At 46.7% G+C, this 24120-nt stretch overlaps 1 protein-coding gene, 1 long non-coding RNA gene and 1 pseudogene across 2 annotated transcripts in view; 2 read left to right on the plus strand and 1 right to left on the minus strand.

The window, feature by feature from the left end:
* The window catches only part of LOC116912383, a 54578-nt gene extending 53180 nt beyond the window's left edge, over nucleotides 1-1398 (minus strand). The window contains exon 1 of the long non-coding RNA XR_004389452.1: nucleotides 502-1398. This is a non-coding gene — a long non-coding RNA (uncharacterized LOC116912383). The remainder of the gene's footprint in view (nucleotides 1-501) is intronic.
* Nucleotides 1399-1465: 67 nt separating this feature from the next.
* Nucleotides 1466-17240, plus strand: Znf518b (zinc finger protein 518B). The gene is made up of 3 exons (XM_032916471.1): nucleotides 1466-1576; nucleotides 3465-3757; nucleotides 10891-17240. The coding sequence occupies exon 3, from the start codon at nucleotides 11088-11090 to the stop codon at nucleotides 14331-14333; it is 3246 nt and encodes a 1081-aa protein (XP_032772362.1). The 5' UTR covers nucleotides 1466-1576; nucleotides 3465-3757; nucleotides 10891-11087; the 3' UTR covers nucleotides 14334-17240.
* Nucleotides 17241-22168: 4928 nt separating this feature from the next.
* LOC116912390 lies at nucleotides 22169-23728 on the plus strand (annotated as a pseudogene).
* Nucleotides 23729-24120: the final 392 nt, after the last annotated feature.

The raw sequence follows: 24120 nt of genomic DNA on the forward strand, positions 1-24120 counted from the left end.
GGGCTAGGAAGCAGGCCTATAGAACTCTATCTCCACAGAAACTTCCAGTCAGTCCAAAAGCAACCTTCTACCAATTCTCTGTGACTCAAAGGCAGGACTGTGATGTATGGGTGGGAATGAAAAGGAAACAATACTTTGAGCCGAAAACTCTCTAGCTCTGAGACTTCTGGTTCTCCGATGCATAACTGACTTTCCTGAGTGGGTTCCTTGTGTCACTAGAGGGTCTCAGACATGACCAGGACATATTCCCAATGTCCTACTCATCATTAGCCTTCTCTTGAGGCAGACTCTGAACTTCGAACCTATTTGTTTTTGTTTCCTGAGAGTCCTTTGGTTTACCTATCAAGAGAAAGAGAAAACAGGAGTAGGTAGATCACTTATCAGGGTGTGGTCAAAGCACTGTCTCACTGAACGACGAAAAGACTCTGCCCAGACTTTCTATGTCTAGCATCTGCTCTTTCAGGAGCTGGGGGCTTGCCTAGCAGCTGGCGTTGTGACTACCTGTTCTTCCCAGACTCCATTCATCCAGGTTGGATTTCGCCAAAGCCCAGCTTCTCCTCCCAGCATACAACTGATATCTAGGAGCTGATCTCCGCCACCCAGAGGAAGGAACTGGAATCCAGTTTGGCTTCTTTTCTTTGCAGAGCTTTGAAGGAAACTTCTGCCTATTGTCCATGAATGATCTGCACTACAAAGTGACGCTGCTCCCGTGCAACTATCTGTCCTTGCTGAGGGGCAGTTTTATTTTTGTCACTGGCCATACGATTCCCTTCTTCCCTCAGAGTGGGACTATATTAGGGTTGTCTTGCATCCAGTAGACTGTAGGCGTAGACCTAATGTGAAAGGGCCATTTATCTGCAGACATCATTGAAACTTCGGAGGTAGACACAAACTCCCACACTAAATGAGCTCATAGCATCTTCTGTCTCTCCGTCAAGCCTTTCCCTGCTGACTGTCACAACGTGCACGAGATGAAGCCTCAGACTTCAAATATGATCTTCCTAAGCTTTAGAAATGACTGTGTCGAAGCTTCCATGCCCAAGGCCCAGCAACTAGCTGTATCCAATCCTAGGGCTGCAGGCCCATCTCCTTCACTAGGGCGCCCCAAGAAGCTGCGATGGCTGAAGACTTGAGCCCCTTTGGTGTCGCTTCACTTACTTGCTGCAGGACTTCAAGCTCCTTGAGGGCAGGCACCAAATCCACCCTCAGCAGGACCCATTGAGGGCCGGGCACCCATGGATATTCCGTTGACCCCAAAGAGAAGCGCACTCAGTTCTTTGCAAAGGAAGCTGCAGAGCGTGCAGGACAGAGCGATGCAAACACTGCACCCAGTGGGTGCGAACGCCCCAACCTCAGATCCCACAGCCCAGACAGAGGCAGTGAAGGGGCAACCTCAGGAGCCCGCCTCTCGGCTGCAGTCGCGCCGCATTGCGCACGCGCGCCGCCGGCCCGACTCCGCCCCCCCGGGTAGGGACCTACAGCGGGCGCGGCGGCGGCGGTCTGCGGGCGGTAGCCGGCGGTCTAGATGCCTGTCCGTCCGCTGGGATCTGGGACCGTGCGGTGCCGCGGCGTCCGGGTGAGTGGTGGTGCGGGGCGGTGGGGACCTGGGCGGGCGAGGCCGGGTGTGGCTCCACGATTCCGCGTGCGCGCCTCTGGGTTAGACGGATCGGGTCAGAGACCCACGGCCCACCCTGCGGCCTTTGTGCAGTGCCGGCTCAGCCCCGCGACTCATCGTGCCGGGCGGTTGAGCCGGCTTTTTAAATGATGCCTCGGCCCCGAGCAGGAAGTGTCGTCAGGAGGCCATTTTTAAAGCCTCTCGGCCTCCGAGGCCGGCTTGACGCGGCTTTGGCTTTCAGTGTTTGGAAGACACCCCATCTGTGACCGGCCGGCCCTGAGGGGACGCGACGGTGCAGCTCTCGCACTCGCACCTCACTCAGCGCCAGAAGGCGCCCTGGCCTCGCCCGGGAAAGCGTGCATCCCTGCGAGCGCGCCAACAATAAACTTGAGGACCACGCTGGCATTGTCTTTGGAGCGGGTGTCGGGGTGGGCCTGTCCACAGAAGACCTGATTCTGGGTGGGATGAGTCTTGATGTCACCTTTTGCAGAACAGCTCCATCGCAGTCTTTCATCATCGCAGATCTTGTTGCCTGGAGTTGAGGGATTGGGTGCAGATTAAGGCTAGGGAAAGGGTACAGAAGAAGAGAAACAACCAATGCAAAGTTTATGACCCGAAAAGGGAAAACCAAAAGATCGGAAATCTCAAACTCCCCTTGTGTTTGTTGGATATTTGACCTACCCCTTTAAACTACTTCTATTCTTAAAAACAATAGGATACCAACAATAGTTAATCATTTTTTAAAAAGTGAACCATCAAGCACATTGTCCTATTGAAAAAAATAGCCTACCAACCCAAACTCAATGTTGTGTTTGGGGTCCTAAAACATCGCGCCTTAACTTTAGAATTGAAATCACCTTCGAAGAAAATTCCCTGCACACCAGTAGCTTGCAATACTTGCTACAGAAGAGCAGCCATCTAGCTTGGGAAGGTGCCCCAGTCCCTCTAAGTCACACATACAAAGTTAAGCCCAGCCCAGGACTATACAGGAGAGTATGCCCTTGCCAAGGATTCTGGAAGCCCAGAAATATTTATATGCTTGGAGTGTCATATTCGGCTTTTTAAATTGTAGGCAGTATCCTTATCAAAGGCATGCATTTATTTAAAATATGTTTTTACCCTGGATCTGTTATGTTAGCCCTGACAGGGGCATTTGATGTACCCAGCCCTGTTGTGCTGCTGCCCAGTGCAGAGTAAAGGAGGGCTTTGTCTTCTCTGCTGGCTTCCTCTCAGATGTCACCCCTTGATTTTAAAAAAAAAACTTAAAGAAACCTATATTGTCTTTCTTGTCTATCTGCCTTTAAGTAAGAGGGTCTGAAACAGTGTTTGTACAAGAGTCAGAACAAAGAACAGGTTAATAATTGTCACTGCAAAGGCTGCCATTTTCTTCACCCACTCCCGTATCCTCTGAGCCAGTGCAATGGCAGGGGCCTTTCATGGCCAAGTCTGCTGATAACTGTGGTAAGTGGGGTCCTTTCCAGGGAGGATTTGCCCAGCCTTGATTGTTCCTAGGCTGTCATTGATCTCCATTGCACGCTGTTGCTCCCCTGCAAACCCAGCTGCCTGCAGAAAAATAGCTGGAGACTATCTAACCCAGACTGTCCCTTCGTGGGTGAGAGTGAGAGGCACAGGGTAGCCTAAGAAGGATTCTGAATCAGTGTGCCCCACTCCAGCCAGAGAGCCCTCCATTTCATTTCAGTTCCTAGGAACCCCTTTTTTAAGCTTAGTCTGGCTGCCATGAGAAGTGTTTTGAACGTTGATTTGTTTTGTCTTTCCTACAATAAGTATATCCAAGAGACCATACCTTGCAGACCCCAGACTCACACCCAAGTGTCTGACTCTGTTGCAGGCCTGTTGGCGCAGCCCTGGCTTCTGGGCCTAGATGTCTACACCACGGCCCGAAGTCCTGAGACGTGTGGTGCTCAGTGGCTAATAAGGCCGGGAAGATAAGAGCCAGAGACTTGCCACACACTTGACCTCTGGGCCTGGAAGAGCAGTGCCCAAGAGGCCAGGAATCCTGGCTATGACCTCGGCTCACAAGACGAAGTTTTAACTGGATGCTGCCTGCCACCACTTTCCACCTCAGTGTGACCTAGAAAAGCCACATACCGTCTCCGGGCCCTTCGGTTTTAAAAGAAGCAGGTAATTGAAGTTTTGTTTCAAAGAGTGTCTAGGACCATGTTTGACCATTACAGGGACCCTTTCATGACTAAGGCCAAGGTGCTATGGCATCGGCAGTTGGCCAGCTGTTGAGAGCACCCTGGTCCACTTCCTCATAACAGGATCCACATTGAATTTGCCCTATACTTCTAGCTCCACTCAGACTCCTTAGGGACAGCAACCCATACAGGGGTGGACTAGCACAGTTCTCATCTGTGCTGTTTGTACTTAGCCGTGCCCAGACAGTGGTGGGAGAGCAGGGACATTAGGATTGCCGAGCTCTACACCTCTCAGAGACCTTGGTGTTCCCAAGGTAGAGCTCCTGAGCACTGGCAAGGCCTTGACTCTCACCCGTTGAGGCACCAAACTACTCTAAAGGCAGTGGCCTACCCCCGCCTCCACTGTGAAGTCTACAGAGTGACAGTTTTTCTTGCCACCCCCACACTTTCCTGAGCCTGTAATTCAGGTGGTCCCCAGTCCGAATCGCATACAAGAATCATTTTTAAAGCCCTGTAGACTTATGTATGGTTTCTGCCCTGCCATCACCTCAGTTAAACACAAGTCTTTGAGAAATGGGTACCTGGCAGGAGCATTTTTCAAAGCCCCTAAGGAACTTCCTTTAAACACCGTGGGCGTATCGAGACCATGTTTCCCTTAATAGAGTCAAGGCCTCAGTTCCCCAGCGTAGAAGGAAAGATTTCTCCTATTAAACTAGTCTACAAATTTTTGGGGGTTTTCTTTGAGGCCGAAAAGGGAATGAGGGGAAGACAAAAATGTGTTCATACTAAATATCTTCAGAGACCTTTGAGCCCTTTGAATGTTTCAAATCTGTAATTTATACCTACTACTTGTAATACCTCGTGTGTGTGTGTGTGTGTGTGTGTGTGTGTGTGTGTGTGCACGTGTGTGTGCACCTCGTGTGTCCTATCTAATGTTCACAAGCATATTTGCTCACTAATGATCTTATTTTTCACATTCAAATTGCAAGCCTGGAACTCGAAGGATCCAGCCTTAGTCTTACTCTTTCTTTTCTCATAAACCGTTGGAAGAACTGGCCCATAGAATAAATCCCGTTCTTTGTTTTCTGGTGTAGAGGCCACTGATGCTCTCTCTGCATACCCACTTTCTCCATCAACCGTGGGAGCTCGTAGCCTCTGAGCAAGGCCTCTGTATGTGGACCTTTCAGTTATGCGTCTCAGTGGAGTTTTACTGGACCCTAACACTTAAAGAAGTCTTACCAAACTGTTGGCATTTCCTGACAAGACAGGCTCTCTGTTACTAGCTACTTGGCATTTAGATTTCTTTTCATTCATCCTCACATCAGCCACATGGTTAATTATCCTTGTTTACTACTGCAGAAACTCAGGCTTAGTTAGTTTAAAAATCTAAAATCACACGGCTAGATAGCTAGCAAGCCAAAGGCCTACCTGCCCTTTGACCCTTGTCATTGGTTTCCCAAGGTCCTGTGCTCCGCACTCTTAAATTGCAGTCCCCCGAGAGAGCAGACAATCAGATTGTCACACCCTCTGTTTTGTTGACCCCACAATATACCTGCTTTCAGAAGACAGTAAGACCTTCCTTGGGGACAGTGTGGTTTTTTTTTTTTTTTTCCAGTGGCATTTGGACATGCTTCTTGTCCTCAAGGTGACAGTCATCCTTAATCATTCCTGAGTGCAAGATGGTTCGGCTTGAAAAGTCCACTGAATGGCTGACACTACCCGTTTAGGCCTGCTTTCCCGTCTGCTCAGTTCTGATTTGGAGTCCCTGAAGCACTTGCCCAGGTTTTATTTAAAGGTCCGGAAGATGATATGCTGTTTGTAAGTCTAATACTGGCATCTTCCCCGTCCGGTCTTAGCTACAGGCCACTAGCCATTATAGACTCGAATAGTGTTAAAAGGGGTCACTGAGGGTGCGACTGAGATGTCATAAACAGGAGTGTATAGATACAGCTTGTGAGTGGTGCACTGTCCCTTGCCGGACAGTGAAGAGAGAGAAGTCACTTGCCAAAGGGCAGTGTGTGTCCAGCAGTGTCTTTTCTCCCATGGTGACTACTGCCCTGTTACCGCTGAGGCTGACTAGTTTCTAGTTGGGCCAGTCTTGACTACACAACCAAACAAAACAGTGTTTAAATGTAAAAGGAGACTCAACTGTGTTCTAAAAAGAGCCGTAACCAGGCAGCTGAGAAACCTATGCTTGGCATATTTCCTTCATTAAAAATGTAAAGTAACATCTAATGAGACCTGGTGAACCACCCACCTTCCTGATACCTTTCACTGGCATTTTGCTGGTTACCCTTACTGCCAACCCTGTGCCGTAGGTCAGGGAGTGAGCAGTGTGCCTCAGGTCATACACCAGCAACTGTTGGCATTGCCATTTAAAATCCTGCATCGTTTCTAGAATGATAATGGGAGAGCTGGTCTTACACGCTTGGCCCTTTCTGACCTATTGAACACTAATAAGCATTAGGAAGCCATATGCTTCCTTCTTAATGGTGAATAGAAACTTTCCTGTCCTTGCTGGCTTTTAGCATCAGTGAACTGGATCTTCAAGTTAAAATTTCCCCCTTGTGTTCCTGCAGTAAGTATGTAAGAAATCAATACAAGTGAGCTCAAAATTAAAAAATTAAAAACATAAAACAAAATAAAAAACCTTACTCATAGTGCATTGCAAGTACACTCCCACCCCTACCTCAGTGCTGAGTGAGGGTGTGGCACACAGAACTATTCCTTTGTGGACATGACAGTCGTCTTTGGCTTTGCTATAGATAATTCTGCCATTAAAAAGCTCTTTATATGCTGCTAAGTCATTGATTATAGAAAGCAAACAATGTTAAATGGATCTCCTTTTGGGCCATTAAGTTCACAATACTGAGCCCTTCTGAGTTATCGGAAAGGAAAAAAAAAAAATTGGCGTCTCGCCCTAGGAGCAGTGACTTTGGAGGTCAGTGAACTCTGCCACTGATGTCTTGGGTGCCTTTGGTGTTAAGTGCATTACAGCCCTCTGCCGTCAGTGTCTTATGACATCCTCAGCCCTCAGTCCATCGATAGTAACTTGCCAAAGGATCCAGCTTTACAAGTAGCTGTGTGTGAACCAAAAGACTTGTGTGCAAGGAACGATGCTCTCATTCAGGTGGGCCGTACCTGAGAAGTGTCCTCATGTCCATCTCACCATCTCCCATGCTGCTGCTGCTACTTCCCTTCCCCTTGGAGTATTAACACTGGAGCTGTGTGCTGTCCTGCTCCTAGCCACACAGGTTGCAAAGGTCAGCTAGGACTTTAAAGAAACCCCGCCTCTTCTCTATCATGAGACGGGAAGCAGCGGTATTGTACTGAGGATAGTCTCAAAGTGTACAAGACACTGAAATGGTTTACGGCCTAGATGTCCGGCTTCTCTCAGCAAGGATGAGTGCTGATCAGTCTCGAGTCTCCCGTTCGTTCATGCCTGTCCTTAATTTAAAATACACATTGTCTCCAACTTGCGATTGTTCCTCCTAGGACTCTGACTTCACGTACAGAAGGAAGTGTGCGTGTGGGGTCAGCAGGAATAATACTTCCAGGTTTGTTTCTTGACCTTTTATCAGGTTGGCCATATACAGCACAGCATTCTTGTGATGTCGGGTGGCAGCCGCCACCTGGAGCTCGTGGCCAGCCATGCTATTACCAGTGTAAGCCATCAATACTACCATGAACTAACTGTATTGAAGAATGACATGACTTGGTTATCTTATGTAAACTGTCTAGCTGCGTGCTAGCTAACGTGAGCATTCTGAGTTGGAAAATGGGCTACGCAGTGTCGCGCCGTGCCGTAGGCGAGTGTGCTGAATTTGTGTTTCACTTAGGATAGTCTCGGGTTTCGGTGGGTTGTAACCCCCTTGGAAGTTAGGGAGCATATGTAACTGCTTAGATGGTTTTGCAGAGATGCTAACACAGGACCCCATTGCTCCTCAGCCACTCGGAGCCGGCCTGATTATCTAGAACACCGCTTCAAGATGCTCCCTGCTTCTTACTAACGGTCATGAGCCTGCTGCCTAAATCCATTTAAACATTTGAAAGGATCGAGAGCCTCCAGGATGTGAAGGGACTGGGCAAAAACATGGTAAAAGGGTTTTCCTTCTTGAGTCTTCGAGGCTGTGGAGATGTGAAAACCTGAAGGGAGCTCTGTAGGTGCGGTCCTTTGGTAACTGCTCATCGTTAATGCTCGTGTAATGAGGCGCTACGTTCAAGCCGTCAGTAAGCAAGCTCTGCAGGGCAAGTGCTTACCTTAGTGCAGCACCAGCCCCACCGCTGCCCGGGTTATAAGGTTATGAGGCTGGTCGATGGGAGTAGCCATCACCATAGTGATTGGGTGCAGACCTTTGGGACCAAACTGAGAACCAAGAACTGCCTGGCAATAGGTTACTAGCTGGACCCATCAAGACTGCTCCTTTGTTTACCTGCAAGACAGAGTGGAAGGGGGGTTCCAGGGAAGCAGCCTCATTTCTATTTCAGGGTGAATTGTTGGCAATGAAAACAAAATTCTGCCTGAAGAGGGAAGGACTGGGGGGCTTAGAGTAGCCAGTATGCCAAAGGTGGGAGTGTTTAAAGGACTCAGTGAGTCTGGAAGCTAGCAGTTCCAACTGCAGGCAGACTTTTGTCAGGGTTACCTGGTGCCTTAACCAATGATGTGTTAACAGCCCCCTCTGCCCTGGAATGTCTGCATTTGCATGGCTCTTAGGTTCCTCCAAGCGTCAGGACCACTGGGCGTGAGCTCTATGCCCTCACCTCAGCCTCTGCATTCTATGGCCCTGTGGTTGTCCAGGCCCTTCTGGCACTGAATGGCATCTGCATGAAATTGCTGGGGAGAACATGTTGAAGATACTCGTGTTCTTAAATTTTAAAGTCTTATTTCAGAGACCAACAGCCTCAGGCTTAGAAACCTAATTAATCCAGGCTTTTGTCTTATAGATGAGAGAACACATGCACATAGGTCACTGCTTGAGGTCACGTTGTGCGTTGCAAGAGTTCTAGGGTCACCCTGTCTCCTTTCACATGTGTCAGTTTAGAGAACTGGGAAGTAAACAGTATATCTACTTCTCCTACTGATGTCCCTGGAAGGGCTCTTTCCATCCACACCAGGGTACAGTGGAGTAGAAAGCCTGGTCCCTGCTGCCAGTTAGGAGCATTCATGCGTCCTGTACAAGTCATGGTCCTCTGGCATACATATATGCTTGAACTTGGAGGGGTCAGACAGCACTTGCCACCCCAACTCCCCAGGCCTTTGTCTCCTTGATGCTGCATCTGGTGTCAGGGCTTGGCTATATGCTGGTAGTTGCTTGGGGTAGAGGTAACCATCATTCACCAGAGCTGGACAGGAAGGAGAAGACTACACGCAAAGTCACAGCTTGTCCTTAAGTGTGGGGTCTCCAGTGTTTTTCAAAGCTTCCTTTTAAAGGGTTTTATACCACATCTGAATGTAGCAGAGAGGCCTGTGCCTACCCTGAGCTGACCTTTCAGACTGGCTTTGTGTAGGTCTTGACCATCCTATGTCAGAAGGAGCTGCTGGTTCTCCCTCACTTTCCTGCCTATCACCAAATCCTTGAGTGTCTGTGTGCTTCCTTCCCTGTGGAGACAATCATCCTTGCAGCTCTGTGGCTTCATGAAGAAATGTCCTTGGTCCTCATTGCTGGATGGAAACATGGGGAAAATTGCTCAAACGATGGTAGTTTTGTTTGTTTGTTTAAGATCATGAAAGACCAGCTTCCAGTAGACTCCAAGCAAGAAGTGTTGTTGGGCTCCTAGTTTGTATCTTCTGAGAAGAGTGTCTATACATTATATACTGTCAACCACTGAGTAACATGTGCATGAGAATAGAAGAACTTACTTGTTTTAGAAGATGCATGTTTCCTTCACCTGTTCTAATTTAAGGCATCATAGCCCACCAACACACACTCTAGTCCTCCCAGGTCAGCTGGATGCTGTTGTGGTGGGGTAAATCAGAGCATATCACTGCATTGATCCGGTCTCTCTCTCAGCTCTCTGTCACATACACAGGAGGAGCCATTGCCCTGCGTCCCATTCTGACCATCTTACATCCCCCACCTCAACTGATTCTCCAAGTACCCCAGGCCCACTTCCTACAGATCTTGCCTTCTCTCTGCTTGACACATCCTGTTTTCTGGACCCCCATAGAACTCAGTCCCTGGCTACCACAGATCTGGATGTCCTCCCTCCGCCCCACACCCTCCTTACATGAGCTCTTCCTATCCTCTTTTAATTTTTTTTTTTTTGATATTTCTTTACCAATTTTGGCTTTTTCCTTTTAAACTACCATTTAACAACTAAACAAATGAACCCCTCTCCCAAATGTGGGCTTCATAAGGGGAAGACAGCGATTTGCCCATTTTTAAGCATTTTTAAATTCATGGCACGTGTATCCGTGTTGCAGAATATCTGTCAGTCAAGGAACAACTTTCAGGAATGGGTTCTCTCCCACCAGGCTGACAGCGCTGGTGCCAAGTGTATTTTATTTTGAGGCATCTCTTGACCACTGCCCTCCAGCTCACAGACAGAGCACCTAGCACTTGGCGGAGGCCACCGAAGGTGCTAAAGAAGTCACTGTGTTTGAGTCAGTGGTGTTGGCTTCTCTTGTGGAAGCAGAGCGAGTGTGCGAGTCAGAGTTGCCATAACGCAGGTGCATATGTGACCGGCCAGCCGTAAGCCCTGCTCAACCACTTGGTAAGTCACACATGGAAACGGACTTGGCATCTCCTTCTGATGAGCTTATATGAAAGCTTGTAGAAGGCTTCTGAAGCGACCTACGAAGTTGTGAGAACGTACTCACATCAACTAAGCGAAGCATTCCCTTGTCAGAGGTGGTCTTGAGCTACTGCTGATGTCCTTCCTCCAGGTGGCTCAGGCCCATGCTTGGTCCAGAGAGGAGATTTCTAACACCTGAGCTAGAGGATGTTTTTAGTTTAGGCTTGCCAGCATGGTTGTGTTTCTTTTGCTGCAGTGAGGTAGTTTGGGATCTGTGGAGATTGTGTCCACCGAGCCCTTATGACAGTGGAAGTGGTGGCGGCTTAGCTGACCCATGAGCCTCTGTACTGATCATGCCTTATGGTTTTCTTTCTCCTGTAGTGTTGCCTGGAGACAGAGTTGAAAGCAGTCATAGTGTGGCTCACACATTCCTGTGAAAGGACACAAAACGTGATTGATCATTAAGTATTCACCAAGAAGTGCCTGCTGCTCCACCAGTCCCTGTGTGTGGAAGGATGCCCGCCCGCGGAGGGTTTCATTGAGTGACGTCTTTCTGAGTTTCAGTTTGCAATGTGCATATGCAGTTAAGGGAGATGAAGGATATTGGAGAACAACTGTATACCACACAAGTGAATGGGGGACCCAGTTCCTTGACCATGTCCCCCAAACAACCTAATAGAGCAACTCGGCCAGAGAGACAGGAAGCACAAACCCTACTGTACCAAGGTTCAGAGGCAGAGGCTGCCACAATGACCATTGCTACTTGTGTACAGTGCAAAAGTATTCACAAGATCCCCACTCAAGACTTGAGGAAGGGCCCTGGGCAAGGCCAAGACACTTATGTCTGCTTTAAGTGCAGCCTTCGAGCGGTGCCTACCCAGCTGCATTTTGTGAACAATAACGCTGGGGCCGTTCATATCAGAAATGAAACGGAAACCATCTCAAGTCCTGTAAATAAATTTAAGGTTAGGAACTTCAAGCCAGGCAAATACTACTGTGATAAATGTCGGTTCTCTACAAAGGATCCGCTGCAGTACAGAAAACACACTCTGCAACACGAGGAGATCAAGTTCATCTGTTCTCACTGCAGCTACATCTCCTACACGAAAGGGGAGTTTCAGAGGCATCTGGTGAAGCACACAGGCATCTTCCCCTACCGATGTGAGTACTGCGACTATGGTGCTATTCGCAACGACTACATTGTCAAGCACAGGAGGAGAGTGCACGAGCGGGCTGGTGCCAAACGGCCATTCAAAACTGGAGCCAAACTGGAGCCCAAGAGAACCAACATTTCAAAGCAGAGCGTGGAACTCTCAAAGGCCCCCAGTCCCAGGGCTGCCTTCCAGAACAAGTTGTCAGACCAGCTATCGAGGTTCTCTCTCCATGCTAGCAAAGACAAGACGCACAATATGATGTTATTACCTGAGCTAAAGAAGTATCAAAAAGATGTCGTGTGTATTCCCAACAGAGTGACCCTGTGCGAGCCAAGGGAGGTGAGCCTACTGGGGAATAAGAATGTTGAGGTGGAAGTGCTTTCCCCCTCCAAGGAACCCGTGCAGCCAGGCTTGCCGCTGACTGTTATGGCACCCTCAGAGCTGGTGGTCCCCACCAACTGTCTAGCCCAGTTGATGGACGTGAAGGTGGTCAATGGCACACAGCAGCTCGTGCTTAAACTGTTTCCATTGGAAGAAAACTCCCGCCTCGAAACAAGCAGAGGAGACGGAGGCCTGTCTGAGTGCATGAGTACTGAGAAGGGCTCGAGGGGGCAGACAAAAATGCTTTCCACAGAAGCCTCGAGGCCACTAGCAATGGAAGGGAATGCTGGAGAGTTTGTGGGCCTTGACCGTCTGCACTCTTTGGTTCAGAAACAGCTTAAAAATGTGAAATGGGTGAAGTCTTGCAATTTTTTCATGCCCAACTCTGGCATACACAGTCACCAAGACTCTTTCCTCGGTCCCGATACAATTAAAGATTTACAGAAGTCTCACAGTTTGTGTCCACCTAGAGCCCTTCCTTCAGCTGCGGTAAAAAGCCATTCTCCAGCCTCTGTACAAAGTAGTGTTTCCTATGGCCCTGGAGCCACAGTGAGCCGCTTCTTGACTAAAGCAGCTGCTGCTTTTGCTGAAGACGGAAGAGGTTCCCGCAGTGACTCCCAGCAGCTCCTTCCGCTCGCCTCGTTGTCTTCAAAGGTTTCCTTCTCTGGAGAGAAGGGCTTGCTGCCTTTAGGTGAAAATGACTTAGAAGCCAGGAATAGGACTAGTCGTCCTGAAACAGTGGTTTCCTCTGACAGGAAGCTGGAAGACAAACAGATGGAAAGCAAAGCAGTGGGAAATACAGGCCAGGTCTCCTCTGTGCAGAAAAAAGAGTATTTACACATAAACTTTGCTGGGGAAGACAAAACGAGGTCCCAGCAGCCTGGCGATCGGCCCGTGCTGCCCAAGACTTCTGAAACAACAGGTAATGCGTTTGAAGGCCCAATCATCTCGTCAGTGTTTTCATTGAGCTCTGGATCTGAAAATGTGCCAGAGGGCATTAAATGGAATAGTTCAACAACCAAAATAAAGTCCATTGAACTGCTGCGCAGAAAGATAGCGCAGTTAATCGAGTCTTGTGGCAAGCCTTCCTCTTTGTCTGCCGGAAGTGCTCAGCGACGTCCCATAGGGCAGGCACCCAAGCTGACTTCAAAAGCAACTCCCAAGGCTATTCAAGAAATGAGTGTGTCCCTTACTGGTCCTGGCCCTAGCACTGGCCCTTCTGTGGGTCCTCTGCAAAAACCTCAGAACGAGGACAGTATTACTGGCAGTGCACAGCATGTTCCTCAGCAAATCTGTCCCCCGTTTGTCAGTGCTAATGACGGGAAAACGGAAAGCAGGGTGACCAGAAAGACTCCTGTTGCTACTCCAGTGCTGATCCCCAAAGGGGCTGTGCTGAGGGTCCTTAACTCTTCTGAAGATGCTCGCATCATAGAGGCTACCTGTGACACACCTGTCAGCATCCCCTGCAGTGAAGCCCAGTTAGCAGGAACACTTCCATTCTGCCCTGTGAAACAACCAGGCTCAGGTACCCAGCTTTTGCCGTGCAGAAGTGGACCAGCAGACTTGTCCCCGAGTCTGGAGACATCTCTTCGGCCCAAATCAAGAAAAGAGGACCCTATTTGCAGTGTCACTCCTAAGAAAATCATCCCTGTGTACAGCACGGTACCAGGAAGCAGTGACTCAAGCAGGCAAGGAAGGCCAATTTCTAGAAACCTAACTCTAAGCAAGAATAAAACCAAGCAAGTGAGCTCAGCCAAGAAGAAGAACAAGATGCAGGCCAACCCCAGCCGCTATTTCAAAGACCCTTCCTTTTTTCAGGTGGCAAGGCAGCTGCGACTCATAGCTGCCAAACCAGATCAGTTGATTAAATGTCCCCGTCGGAACCAGCCTGTCATCGTGTTAAACCATCCTGACGTCGACTCCCCCGAAGTGACCAATGTGATGAAGGTAATCAACAAGTACAAAGGCAACGTCCTCAAGGTTGTCCTGTCTGAGAGGACTAGGTGTCAGCTGGGTGTCCGGCGGTACCATATGCGGCTGACCTACCAGAATGTGGCAGAAACGAACCACATGAAGAGGCAGATGATGTTGAAAATGAAACTGAAGAAGGTTCATAAAAACAACTACCAGGTGGTGGGCTCATTGCCGGACGACCCTGCCCAGTGTGTGTTCAAGTGCTGGTTCTGTGGGCGGCTCTACGAAGACCAGGAAGAGTGGATGAGTCACGGCCAGCGGCATTTGATAGAAGCCACCAGAGACTGGGATGTCCTTTCTTCAAAGGGCAAATGAGTGAAACTTGGTCTTTGAAATTTTATTTCCTTCTAGTTTTCATGGCTAGGGTCGCACCTTAGACCCTTGATGCAGTAGAAGAAAGGGAGTTGCTTATTCCTTAGCGTCACCACAGGAAGGGTGAGAGCCCTGTCCTTACCTGAGCACTGTGGCTGGACCAGGGAATGGTAGGAAGTCCTGAAATTCTACTGTTCTCCTTTGAAAGGATGTAATGTTCTCCACAGGTTTTCAGTGGGATCTAAGGCCTTTCTTGCTTAGTTCTTATTTTTCTGAGTAGCCACATCTTTCATAATCCATTTAGAGGGGCAGGTTTATGATTGACACACTTTTTAGATAAATGCTGCTGAGGGGTTAAACCTGTCTTGGTGCACACATCCACTTTGATTTTGCTTTGACTCTTCCAGAATATTTGCTACATAGTAGAAATTACATTTTTCTACTCGATGGGTCGATCACCTTAAATCTGGTTAGAGTGCTGTGCTTGACCCCTCCCACTGTGAGTACTGGCTTCTGCTCACGCTCTGCAGAGCCACGAGCTTTACTTTCACTGGGCATGTATCAGCAACAGTCGTTAGGAGAAGAAAAGACAGATTTTAGTAGTTAGCTTTTGCTTGCTTTTAAAATACCTTGATTGATAATAGTTGGGTAGGGAATATGTAATTGGTTTTGTTTTTGTTTTAGGTAAAGAAGGAAAATATGTTAAACCTGTTCTTTGCATCGAACTCCACCAATCATAAATGGCCGTTTTAGAATGTGAAGGAGCAATTTCATTAAAAACAGATTAGCCTCAGTGGTGCCATTCCAGGTGGACTTGAAAGCAGGCTGTGAAGGGTCTGCTGTGACTGGCTTTTCACCTGGGGACCCATGCAAAGCCCCAGGGGATGCCAGCATGCTCTTGAGCATAGGACTGTAGGGCCGCTCCTCAGGCCGGATCTGTTCTCCTTTTGCCTGTTCCTGAGCAGGCCCTCATTGGGGCCTAGTCTCCGTGAACATTTTTCCTCATGAACACTAGCAGCTGCAGGAGCCAACAACATGGAAAGAGGACCCCAATTGTCCGTGGAGGCCTTAAGAACACTACCCTTGTCTTCAGTGATAGGAACGGGCTGCTCCTAGTTTAGCCACAGATGCCCCTCTCTCTCTTGCTTACATTTCCTGGGAGGACTTCCCCTCCACCAAGAGGGGATGAGACCTACTAATCAACAAGGCACCTTTGCACATTAGGACACAGTTTCTCTCTTACATGGGTAGGGCTTCCTGGGCAAAAGCAGCTCGGGCAAAGGGCACTAACCATGGCAAGCACAGGTGGCCCAGTCACCAGCCAGTGACCTTGAGAGTGTGCATCCTTAGGGACTTAGTGATGGGTGCTATGAGTGGGGAGGGGTGGTTAGATCTGAAAATGGTGACCTCTAAGCCCCGGGTGATCGGACTCCTGACTCTGCCTTTTCAGGGGACAAGTCTTAGTTTATCCTCTCACAGCTGGGGCACTCCTTTTAAGCTCGTTTCCATTACACACACTTGGCTTTTCTTAGGTACAATTCTATGCCTGATCATTTTCTTAATTGATAATTTTAATTTAAAATTGCATTTTTATATATGTGTCTATATGTGTACACATATAAATATTTTTTACCATATGCAAATTGCAACAGCTAATTTTCTGATTTCCTATTTTATAATGATACATGAGCTGGGGAAATATAAAGCTTTTATATTCTAGAAATAATTTATTTTGAAAGAACATTTTTACAATGGTTTCATCTCATTTTTAGAAAATGAAAGCACAGTAAATGGTGGGACCTGAATCCCATGAGCAAACGAGAGTAACAGCCCCTGTGGGTCACCGTACTGTGGCATGTAGTCATGCTTGGTGCTCGGTGGCCGCGTGATACAAAGCATTCTGAGGTCTGATCTGTGTCGCAGACTGGTGACCCTCCAGCTCAAACTCGAATCTTCATGTGCTGTGGCAGGAGGGGCTGTGGGATCCACTCCTTCTCTACCTCACTGCCGCACGGCTCCTCACCCCCCCAATGACCAAGAGCTGCCACAGATCAGCGTCAACAGAATCTCCACATTCTGCTGCAACAGCTGCTGTTTTCAAGTCTTAGCTAAAATAACTAGTGTTTGTATGGAGCTGGAGTTAATGAGCAGAATATGTAGCGAGCCTTTGGGGGATTTTCCTAACTACAGTCCTTGTTGAGGAACTCAGAGGGCTCCTGGAAGCCCTAAGTATGGGAGAGGTGAAACTCTCCAACAGAATTTTAGACATAAGTTTATCATGTAGGTAAGCGTGTGGAAGGACTTCATTTCTAATGGGTTGGAGGGAGAAGGACAGAAGTGTGATACTTCCTTCTGTAGTCTTACCTTGACTTTGAAGGATCTCTAGTCACTACATTTTGTTGATAGTACTTATAAAATTATTTTAAACTTATTTTTTAAGCTAGCTTTTCTTACTTTGGGGGACCAAATGAATGAAAGGATCTTCTTATATTTATGATATAGGCAAGTAGAGTAAAAGAAAAAATTTAAGCCTCCGTCTCTTAAGTGTCCTCTCAGTAGATTATATTTTATTCAAAATTTTATCTCCAGCCCAAAACATTTTGTGAGCCCCCATCATAGGTCACACACTAAACACAATGTATTGACCCTCCAAAGTTCCATCCCCCATTCTTTAGCATTTACATAAGCCACCCGGAAGATGAAGGTATGGTGCTGTTCAGCCTTCAGAATGACTTTTGAATCTGTGAACGTCTTTATGAGCAGAAAACAAAACTTTGTCTTAACATGTCAAGCATTACAGTTTCCGTGTGAGCAGTTTGTGTGTCTGCGGCTCTGGTTCTGAAACATGTTTGTATATAGATAGAAAGGTTGGCATCAGTTTTGTTTAAATAAAGCAACTTTTAAGATCTTCACTGCTCTCTCATTTCAGATGTTAAACAGGACGGCTTCAATGTGCAAAGTCTTGCATGTATTACTGGTATAAGAGTGGCGTTGCCCATGGTACAGGCACCGAATTCTACCAGGGTATTAGACACCTTGCCAGAAATGCAAACCCTGATTTGAGCCCGCACAGCCCTTCTGATTGGCTTCAGTTCACAGAAGAGTGATTTCCTACCAGGCCCCCATTGGCCCTGTGGGCTCTCCAGGAGGGGGATTTTTTTTTTAATTATTTTTAGGTATTTTCAGAGAATTTATTAACAGAGTCCTAGTTGTTTGACAGCTTCCCTGAGGCAGTGGTAGCACTGCTATCTTTGGTTCAAATCAGCAGCCCTGTACTTGATACCACATAACACTCTGGAAGAAGGACCATGCTATTTCAAAAGTGTGGGTAATCTCATTGCTCCCTTGCCCTAGGGAGAACTGAGCTTGAGGGAAGCATTGGCCAAGAGGAGGGGGGGAAAATGAGTTCCATTCAACAGTTTTTCTAACCAATTCATTACCTAATAGAAATGAGCTGGCATCCTCTGCAGGGTTCCTCTAGTCAGTTGTTCCCTTTGATGGTTCCCAGTTCAGACATTTTAGGATGAGGTGGCATGCCTGGAACGTTCGATTTCATTGACCACAGCACTGTCACCACAATAGAAATAGAACACAAGCCACCTGTCAATAACAAGAAAATATATGGTCACTTATGACTGCCAGTACCTTTAAAATAATTCAGTGTTTTCAGTGTGCTCAGATTATTATGCTTTTGTATAATTTAGGAATCTGGAATGTCTCCATATTTCAACTGTGATGTTCAAATTTTCAACTATAGCAAGAAGCAATTTTGTCAAAACGCTGAAGTGTTTAACAGAAAGTTGTTTCGCATTTGTTTCCATCGTAAATCGTCACCACACCCACATTTCAAAGTGAGGCTCTAAGGATCCTGTACCCTGTACACTCAGATGGGCGTACTCTGACACACTGGCATTTATACTTAAATACATGCTAAGCCTTTGTTTTAAAGTTGGTTAAGACATGGAGAAAAGAAAACGTCAATATTTAACAATACCAAAGTTGAAGATGTGTCCCTGATACTAATGAAATAATGTACCTCTGCTAGGGTTTATTGGACATTTGAATTTTCTGTAAATAACCAGATCTTTCGACCCTTTTACTAACTAATGAACTGTTACAAACTTCAAAGAAACTAAACTCCATATAAGAAGTCCATAAAGTGAAAAAGAATTCTAGGTTTTCCACCTAAATTGTACAAACCCTGATATGAGTCCATGATAGTGATGTTTGGCTCTAATTCACAAGAAGTACAGCTTTGAACGGCTATGGTGACTCCTGTCATGCCCAGTGGCCTTGCTGGAGATATCTGCTGGATGTGCTTCACTTCCCCTGCCATACTCACCTACGTTGAGGTCAACAGTGAGTTAATTACCTGAAAGCAGTGTTAAATGGTCAAAAGCAAGCTTCCATACCACAGCAGGCACAAGTATAACCACCTCCCAGCTTTAAGGATCTGCAGCCATCTTTTCCAGAAGGATGTGAGCCCAGATTAGTTTCTATATAAAAAGTATTTTAATCCTATTGGATGGGAATTCTCACAAAAGGCCATTCCAAGTAGATGTTCATCTTCTCTCTCTAGCGCCCAGCACCAAGTACTAGAAAGTCTAGGTTTCAATATGGGCCGTCACTCCATATATGCAGTTCATATTGGTATTGATCTGTACTGGATTTGTGTGCAGAACCCATTTCAAAGTTTAGAACAAATCACTTAATACTGACCCATGAGTATAGGGAGCCTCTTTATAGGAAACCCTCTATAGCATTGTGAAGCTGCCATTAGGGTCAGTTTGATCTTCCCTAAGCATCTGTAAATCAGTTGATCAAACCACAATGTCAGTGGAGGAACACTGTACACACCAAAGAAAACTAGCCATAGATGTAAATATGTCATCCCCATTTCCTGGGACAATTGGTTTGAAAATATAGTATGGATTAAAGAGGGCCAGGCCAATGACATTTTATAATTTATTTCCTTTATTTGGACTATAATAAAAAATGGTAGATTACAAAATAAAAGCTGGAAAAGAAAAACATTCGCAAACAAGAAGGAATGTGCAGAAGGAAGCTGCCAAGTGCAAATTTAATATTTGAAAAAGTCATGTTATTCCCTCTGCGTCCAAATGAAATAAACGGTTATGGCAGGAATGTCCCCATTGCCCCTTCTCAATAGATGTCTAATCAATCTAGTCTGAGGTTAAAATGAGTGCTTTGTATGTACCCTAAAAAGTACAATAATCTTTAAGTGCAGAAAGCGATAGCTCGATGACATTTTCTCATATACGTGTGGCATTGTACTTGGCTCCCATGGCCCCCCAAAGCTCCACCAGCCCACCCTCTTGCTAGTCCTGTTCCTCTCCCGTAAGTCCTCCTGCCACCGAGTCTTATGCACGCACACACTCTCATACTTTACCAGATTCCTCCTCCTATAGAAAATGGAACGTTCGAGTCTGGCCTACTTCACTTACTGTCATGTCCAGCTTTGTTCATTTTCCTTCGGGGATACATCTCATTCTTCATGGCTGAATGAGACCTCTCTGGACACAACCTACCCCCTTCGCTTTAGCCACTCAGCTCTTGGCTCCAGGTCCTGGCTGTTGAGGAGAATGTGCGGTTTCTTCTGTTGTGTGCTGCTCTGGATTCCTTCCGGTACGTGCTCAAGGTGGGCTAACTGGGTTGCTTGGCAGTCTCTTAAGTATCTGAGGAAGCTTCATGCTGATTTCCACATTCGCTGCACCAGTGCGTATAAGGGTTCCTCCTTGGGCCATCTCCACTTGCGTTTTGGTTTTTTGTTTGTTTGTTTGTTTTTTGTTTTCTCAGTGATCTTCATTCTGACAGGAAATGGTATCTCAGTGTCGTTCTAATTTGCATTTCCCTAATGGCTGAAGATTTTGAACATTATTTAAAATGTTTACTGCCCATTTGTATGCCTTCTGTTGAGAACGCTCTAAGCCTGTTTTTGGTGGCATGGAGTGTGTGTGTGTGTGTGTGTGTGTGTGTGTGTGTGTGTGTGTGTCATTTAAGTTCTTTAGAGATTCTAATTTTTTTTTCTGGAAGGTTCTATATCTGCCATTTTTTTAAAAAAAAACAAAAACCCTCTAAGTATTCTCAATCCAGTAACTTAAAAAGCAATCAACCCTTGGGTCAAGAATGTGAACAATGAAGTTCACATTCGGATTCTCATTCTCTGTGGAGGTGAGGAGCTGAAGCTTGGGGCAGCATGAAGTGACGGGATGCAGATGTTCAACCCGCTATCCGCCGTCAGGATGGGCCAGCAAGGTTGTCTGTGGACAGGAAGGCAGGCAGTGCAGGGTCAGGATGGGCTCCACAATTCTTCACATTGAGCCCATAGGCTCACAGGGAACATCAGACACCGTTGTCTAAAGAAAACTGGGGGTTCTGGACATCACCAGAGAGCTCCTGCTAGCTGATGCATATTTTCCTCTCCACTCTGCTGCTGTTTCCTTTGGCGTGCAGAAGTTTGTTTTTATTTCGTGTAAGCTAGTCAGTCAGTTAGGATTTCCTGTGATATCGGAGTCCTTTATAGAGAGTCCTTGCCTGCGTGTGTTTTCCTTTAGTAATTTCAAAGTTTTAGGTTTTATATTAAAGTCTTCGATGCACTTTGAACGGATTTTTGTTCAAGCAGAGAAGTATGGGTTTAGTTACATTCTACATGTGGATACCTAGTTTCTCCAGCTTAAGGAAGCTATCCTTAACCTCTTCCTCAATGGCTGGAGCTCTGTGGAGATCTCCCGTCCTCTATCCTATATCCATTGTCTTTCACTGCCAAACGCGGCTCTAATCTAATTTGAGGTTGGATATCCTGAAGCCCTTATCTCTGTCCTTTCATCTTGGGATTGGCTCAACTATTTGAGGGCTTTTGTGCTCCTTGATTTTAGCATCTTTGAATGGTTGTAGGAACAGTACTGTTGAAATTCTTCTCTATCTTGCTCACCTTCTCATCTTACTCGTTGGCTTTCTTTTCTAGGTCTGGACTTGATTTCCTCACCTCACCTGCTTAGAAGTGCTTGGCCATTTTCACAAGTGAACTTTTGGCACTGTGCCCAAAGTGTCTCAGAATTCTCCTAATTAAGGAGTTCTATCTTCTTCAGGTGTCCTCTTGTGGTTTTGGTTTTGGTTTGAGTTTCTTTTGCTTGTGTGTTGACATGTGTTAGCCTGTCCATCTCTTCAGTTTTATTTGAGGAGTTTCTTAATAAGTGGCCTAACCCTTGAGATTCACTGCCTACTACCACTCAGGAAAAAAAATGTTATAGCGACGAAACCTAATATATCAAAATACACTTAAACCAGAGCCCAGGAATATAGTGCCCTAGCCAAAGAACAGAAATTGGCAAAAGGAATGTAAATGTAGGAATGGTAAATTGTGAGATAAATAGACTATAGGAGACTGGGGCAGCAGGGTTAAATAAAATTGAAGATGGAGAAGAACGGAGGAGAGTTCTGAAGGAACAAAGAGCAGGAAACAGAAAGAGGGGAAAGACCAAATTTCCCCCTCCCCAAAAAATAACAAATCATATTTACAAATTAGATAAACTTAAGAAGCAGAATAAAACCATAATACCTATCTTTTTGTTCAGGTAAGATAAAACCAAATTTCTACTAAAAATAAAAAGAAAGGGAACTAAGGTTAAATGTCAGGCAAATATGAAAAAAAAATGCATAAACCAGATCAAACATAAACATAAAAATAAGAAGGAAAGTCACTTTTAAAACATAAGATAAGATCAAAATACTTTTAAAAGTGTTTTAAAGAAAAGAAGGCGCACGGTCGGTGGAGGCCCTGAGTCTGAGCAAAGAACTGTGGGCAGAGGGGTGCAAAAATGCAGAGCAGTAAGACCTTTAACTTGGGGAAGCAGAATCATGCTCCAAGGAAGCACCACCAACAGCAGCAGCAGCAGCAGCAACAGCAGCAGCAGCAGCAGTAGCAGCAGCCGCCGCCCCCACCAATACCTACAAATGGACAGCAGGCCAGCAGCCAGAATGAAGGCTTGACTATTGACCTGAAGAATTTTAGGAAATCAGAAGAGAAGACCTTTACCCAACGTAGCCGTCTCTTGTGGGCAATCTTCCCCCCTGACATCACTGAGAAAGAAATGAGGAAACTTTTTGAGAAGTATGGAAAAGCAGGCGAAGTTTTCATTCATAAGGATAAAGGCTTTGTCTTTATTCGCTTGGAAACACGAACCCCAGCGGAAATTGCCAAAGTGGAGCTGGACAGCAGGCCACTCCGTGGAAAGCAGCTGCGAGTGCGCTTTGCTTGTCATAGTGCATCCCTTACGGTTCGAAACCTTCCTCAGAACGTGTCCAACGAACTGCTGGAAGAAGCCTTTTCGGTGTTTGGCCAGGTGGATGACTGACGAAGGCCCTCAGGGTAAGGCATTGTTGAGTTCTCAGGGAAGCCAGCTGCTCCGAAAGCTCTGGAAAGATGCAGTGAAGGCTCCTTCTTGCTAACCACATTTCCTCGGCCTGTGACTGTGGAGCCTATGGACCAGTTAGATGATGAAGAGGGACTTCCGGAGAAGCTGGTTTAAAAAAAACATAAGGGGTTAGGGATTTGGCTCAGTGGTAGAGCGCTTGCCTAGCAACCGCAAGGCCCTGGGTTCGGTCCCCAGCTCCGAAAAAAAGAAACAAACAAACAAAAAAAAACAAAAACAAACAAAAAAAAAACCAAAACATAAAAACAAAAAACCAGCAGTTTCACAAGGAGAGAGAACAGCCACCCAGATTTGCACAGCCTGGGTCCTTTGAGTATGAGTATGCCATGCGCTGGAAGGCTCTCATTGAGATGGAGAAGCGACAGCAGGATCAAGTGGACCGAAACATCAAGGAGGCTCGTGAGAGGCTGGAGATGGAGACGGAGGCAGCACGCCATGAGCACCAGGTTATGCTAATGAGACAGGGTTTGATGACTCGTCAAGAAGAGCTTCGAAGAATGGAGAAGCTGCATAACCAAGAGGTTCAGAAACAAAAGCAGTTAGAACTCAGGCAGGAAGGGGAACGCAGGCGCCGTGAGGAACAGATGCGGAGACAGCAAGAAGAAATGGTGCGACGGCAGCAGGAAGGATTCAAGAGAACCTTTCCTGATGCGAGAGGACAAGAGATTCGGATGGGCCAAATGACTGTGGGAGGTGCTATGGGCAAAAACAATAGAGGTGCCATGCGCCATGCCCCCTGCTCCTGTGCCACCGGGTACTCCAGCTCCTCCAGGACCTGCCACTATGATGCCAGATGGAACCCTTGGATTGACCTCACCAACAACTGAACGTTTTGGCCAAGCTGCTACAATGGAAGGAATTGGAGCAGTTGGTGGAACTCCTCCTGCGTTCAACCGTCCACCTCCGGGAACTGAATTTGCTCCAAATAAACGCTGCCGATATTAGGTAAAGTTGCATTGTCTAGTTTCCTGCAGCCCTTAAAAGAAGGGCCCTTTTTGGACTAGGCAGAATTCTACCCTGGAAAAGTGTTAGGCGTTCTTCTCAATAGATAGCATGCTTGAAGGCACAGGGGCAAGGGAGGGGTGCATTTAGCAAATCAAAGTCTGTGGTATAGTGCGTTATCACGTCTGTCTGGTGCATTCCTGAAGTATATTGATTATTGAGGGCCTGGAGAACCATAGGAAAATGGACTCAGAATTCCATTAATCTTGATCCTCTCTCTCTCTCTCTCTCTCTCTCTCTCTCTCTCTCTCTCTCTCTCTCTCCCCCTCAACCCCAGGGACACTGCCATGTATACCACAAAACCTAAACATGCTCCAATGACCTAGCCCAATTCC

The sequence above is a fragment of the Rattus rattus genome, chromosome 11, assembly GCF_011064425.1.
Source record: "Rattus rattus isolate New Zealand chromosome 11, Rrattus_CSIRO_v1, whole genome shotgun sequence".
NCBI classification, from domain to species: Eukaryota; Metazoa; Chordata; class Mammalia; order Rodentia; family Muridae; genus Rattus; species Rattus rattus.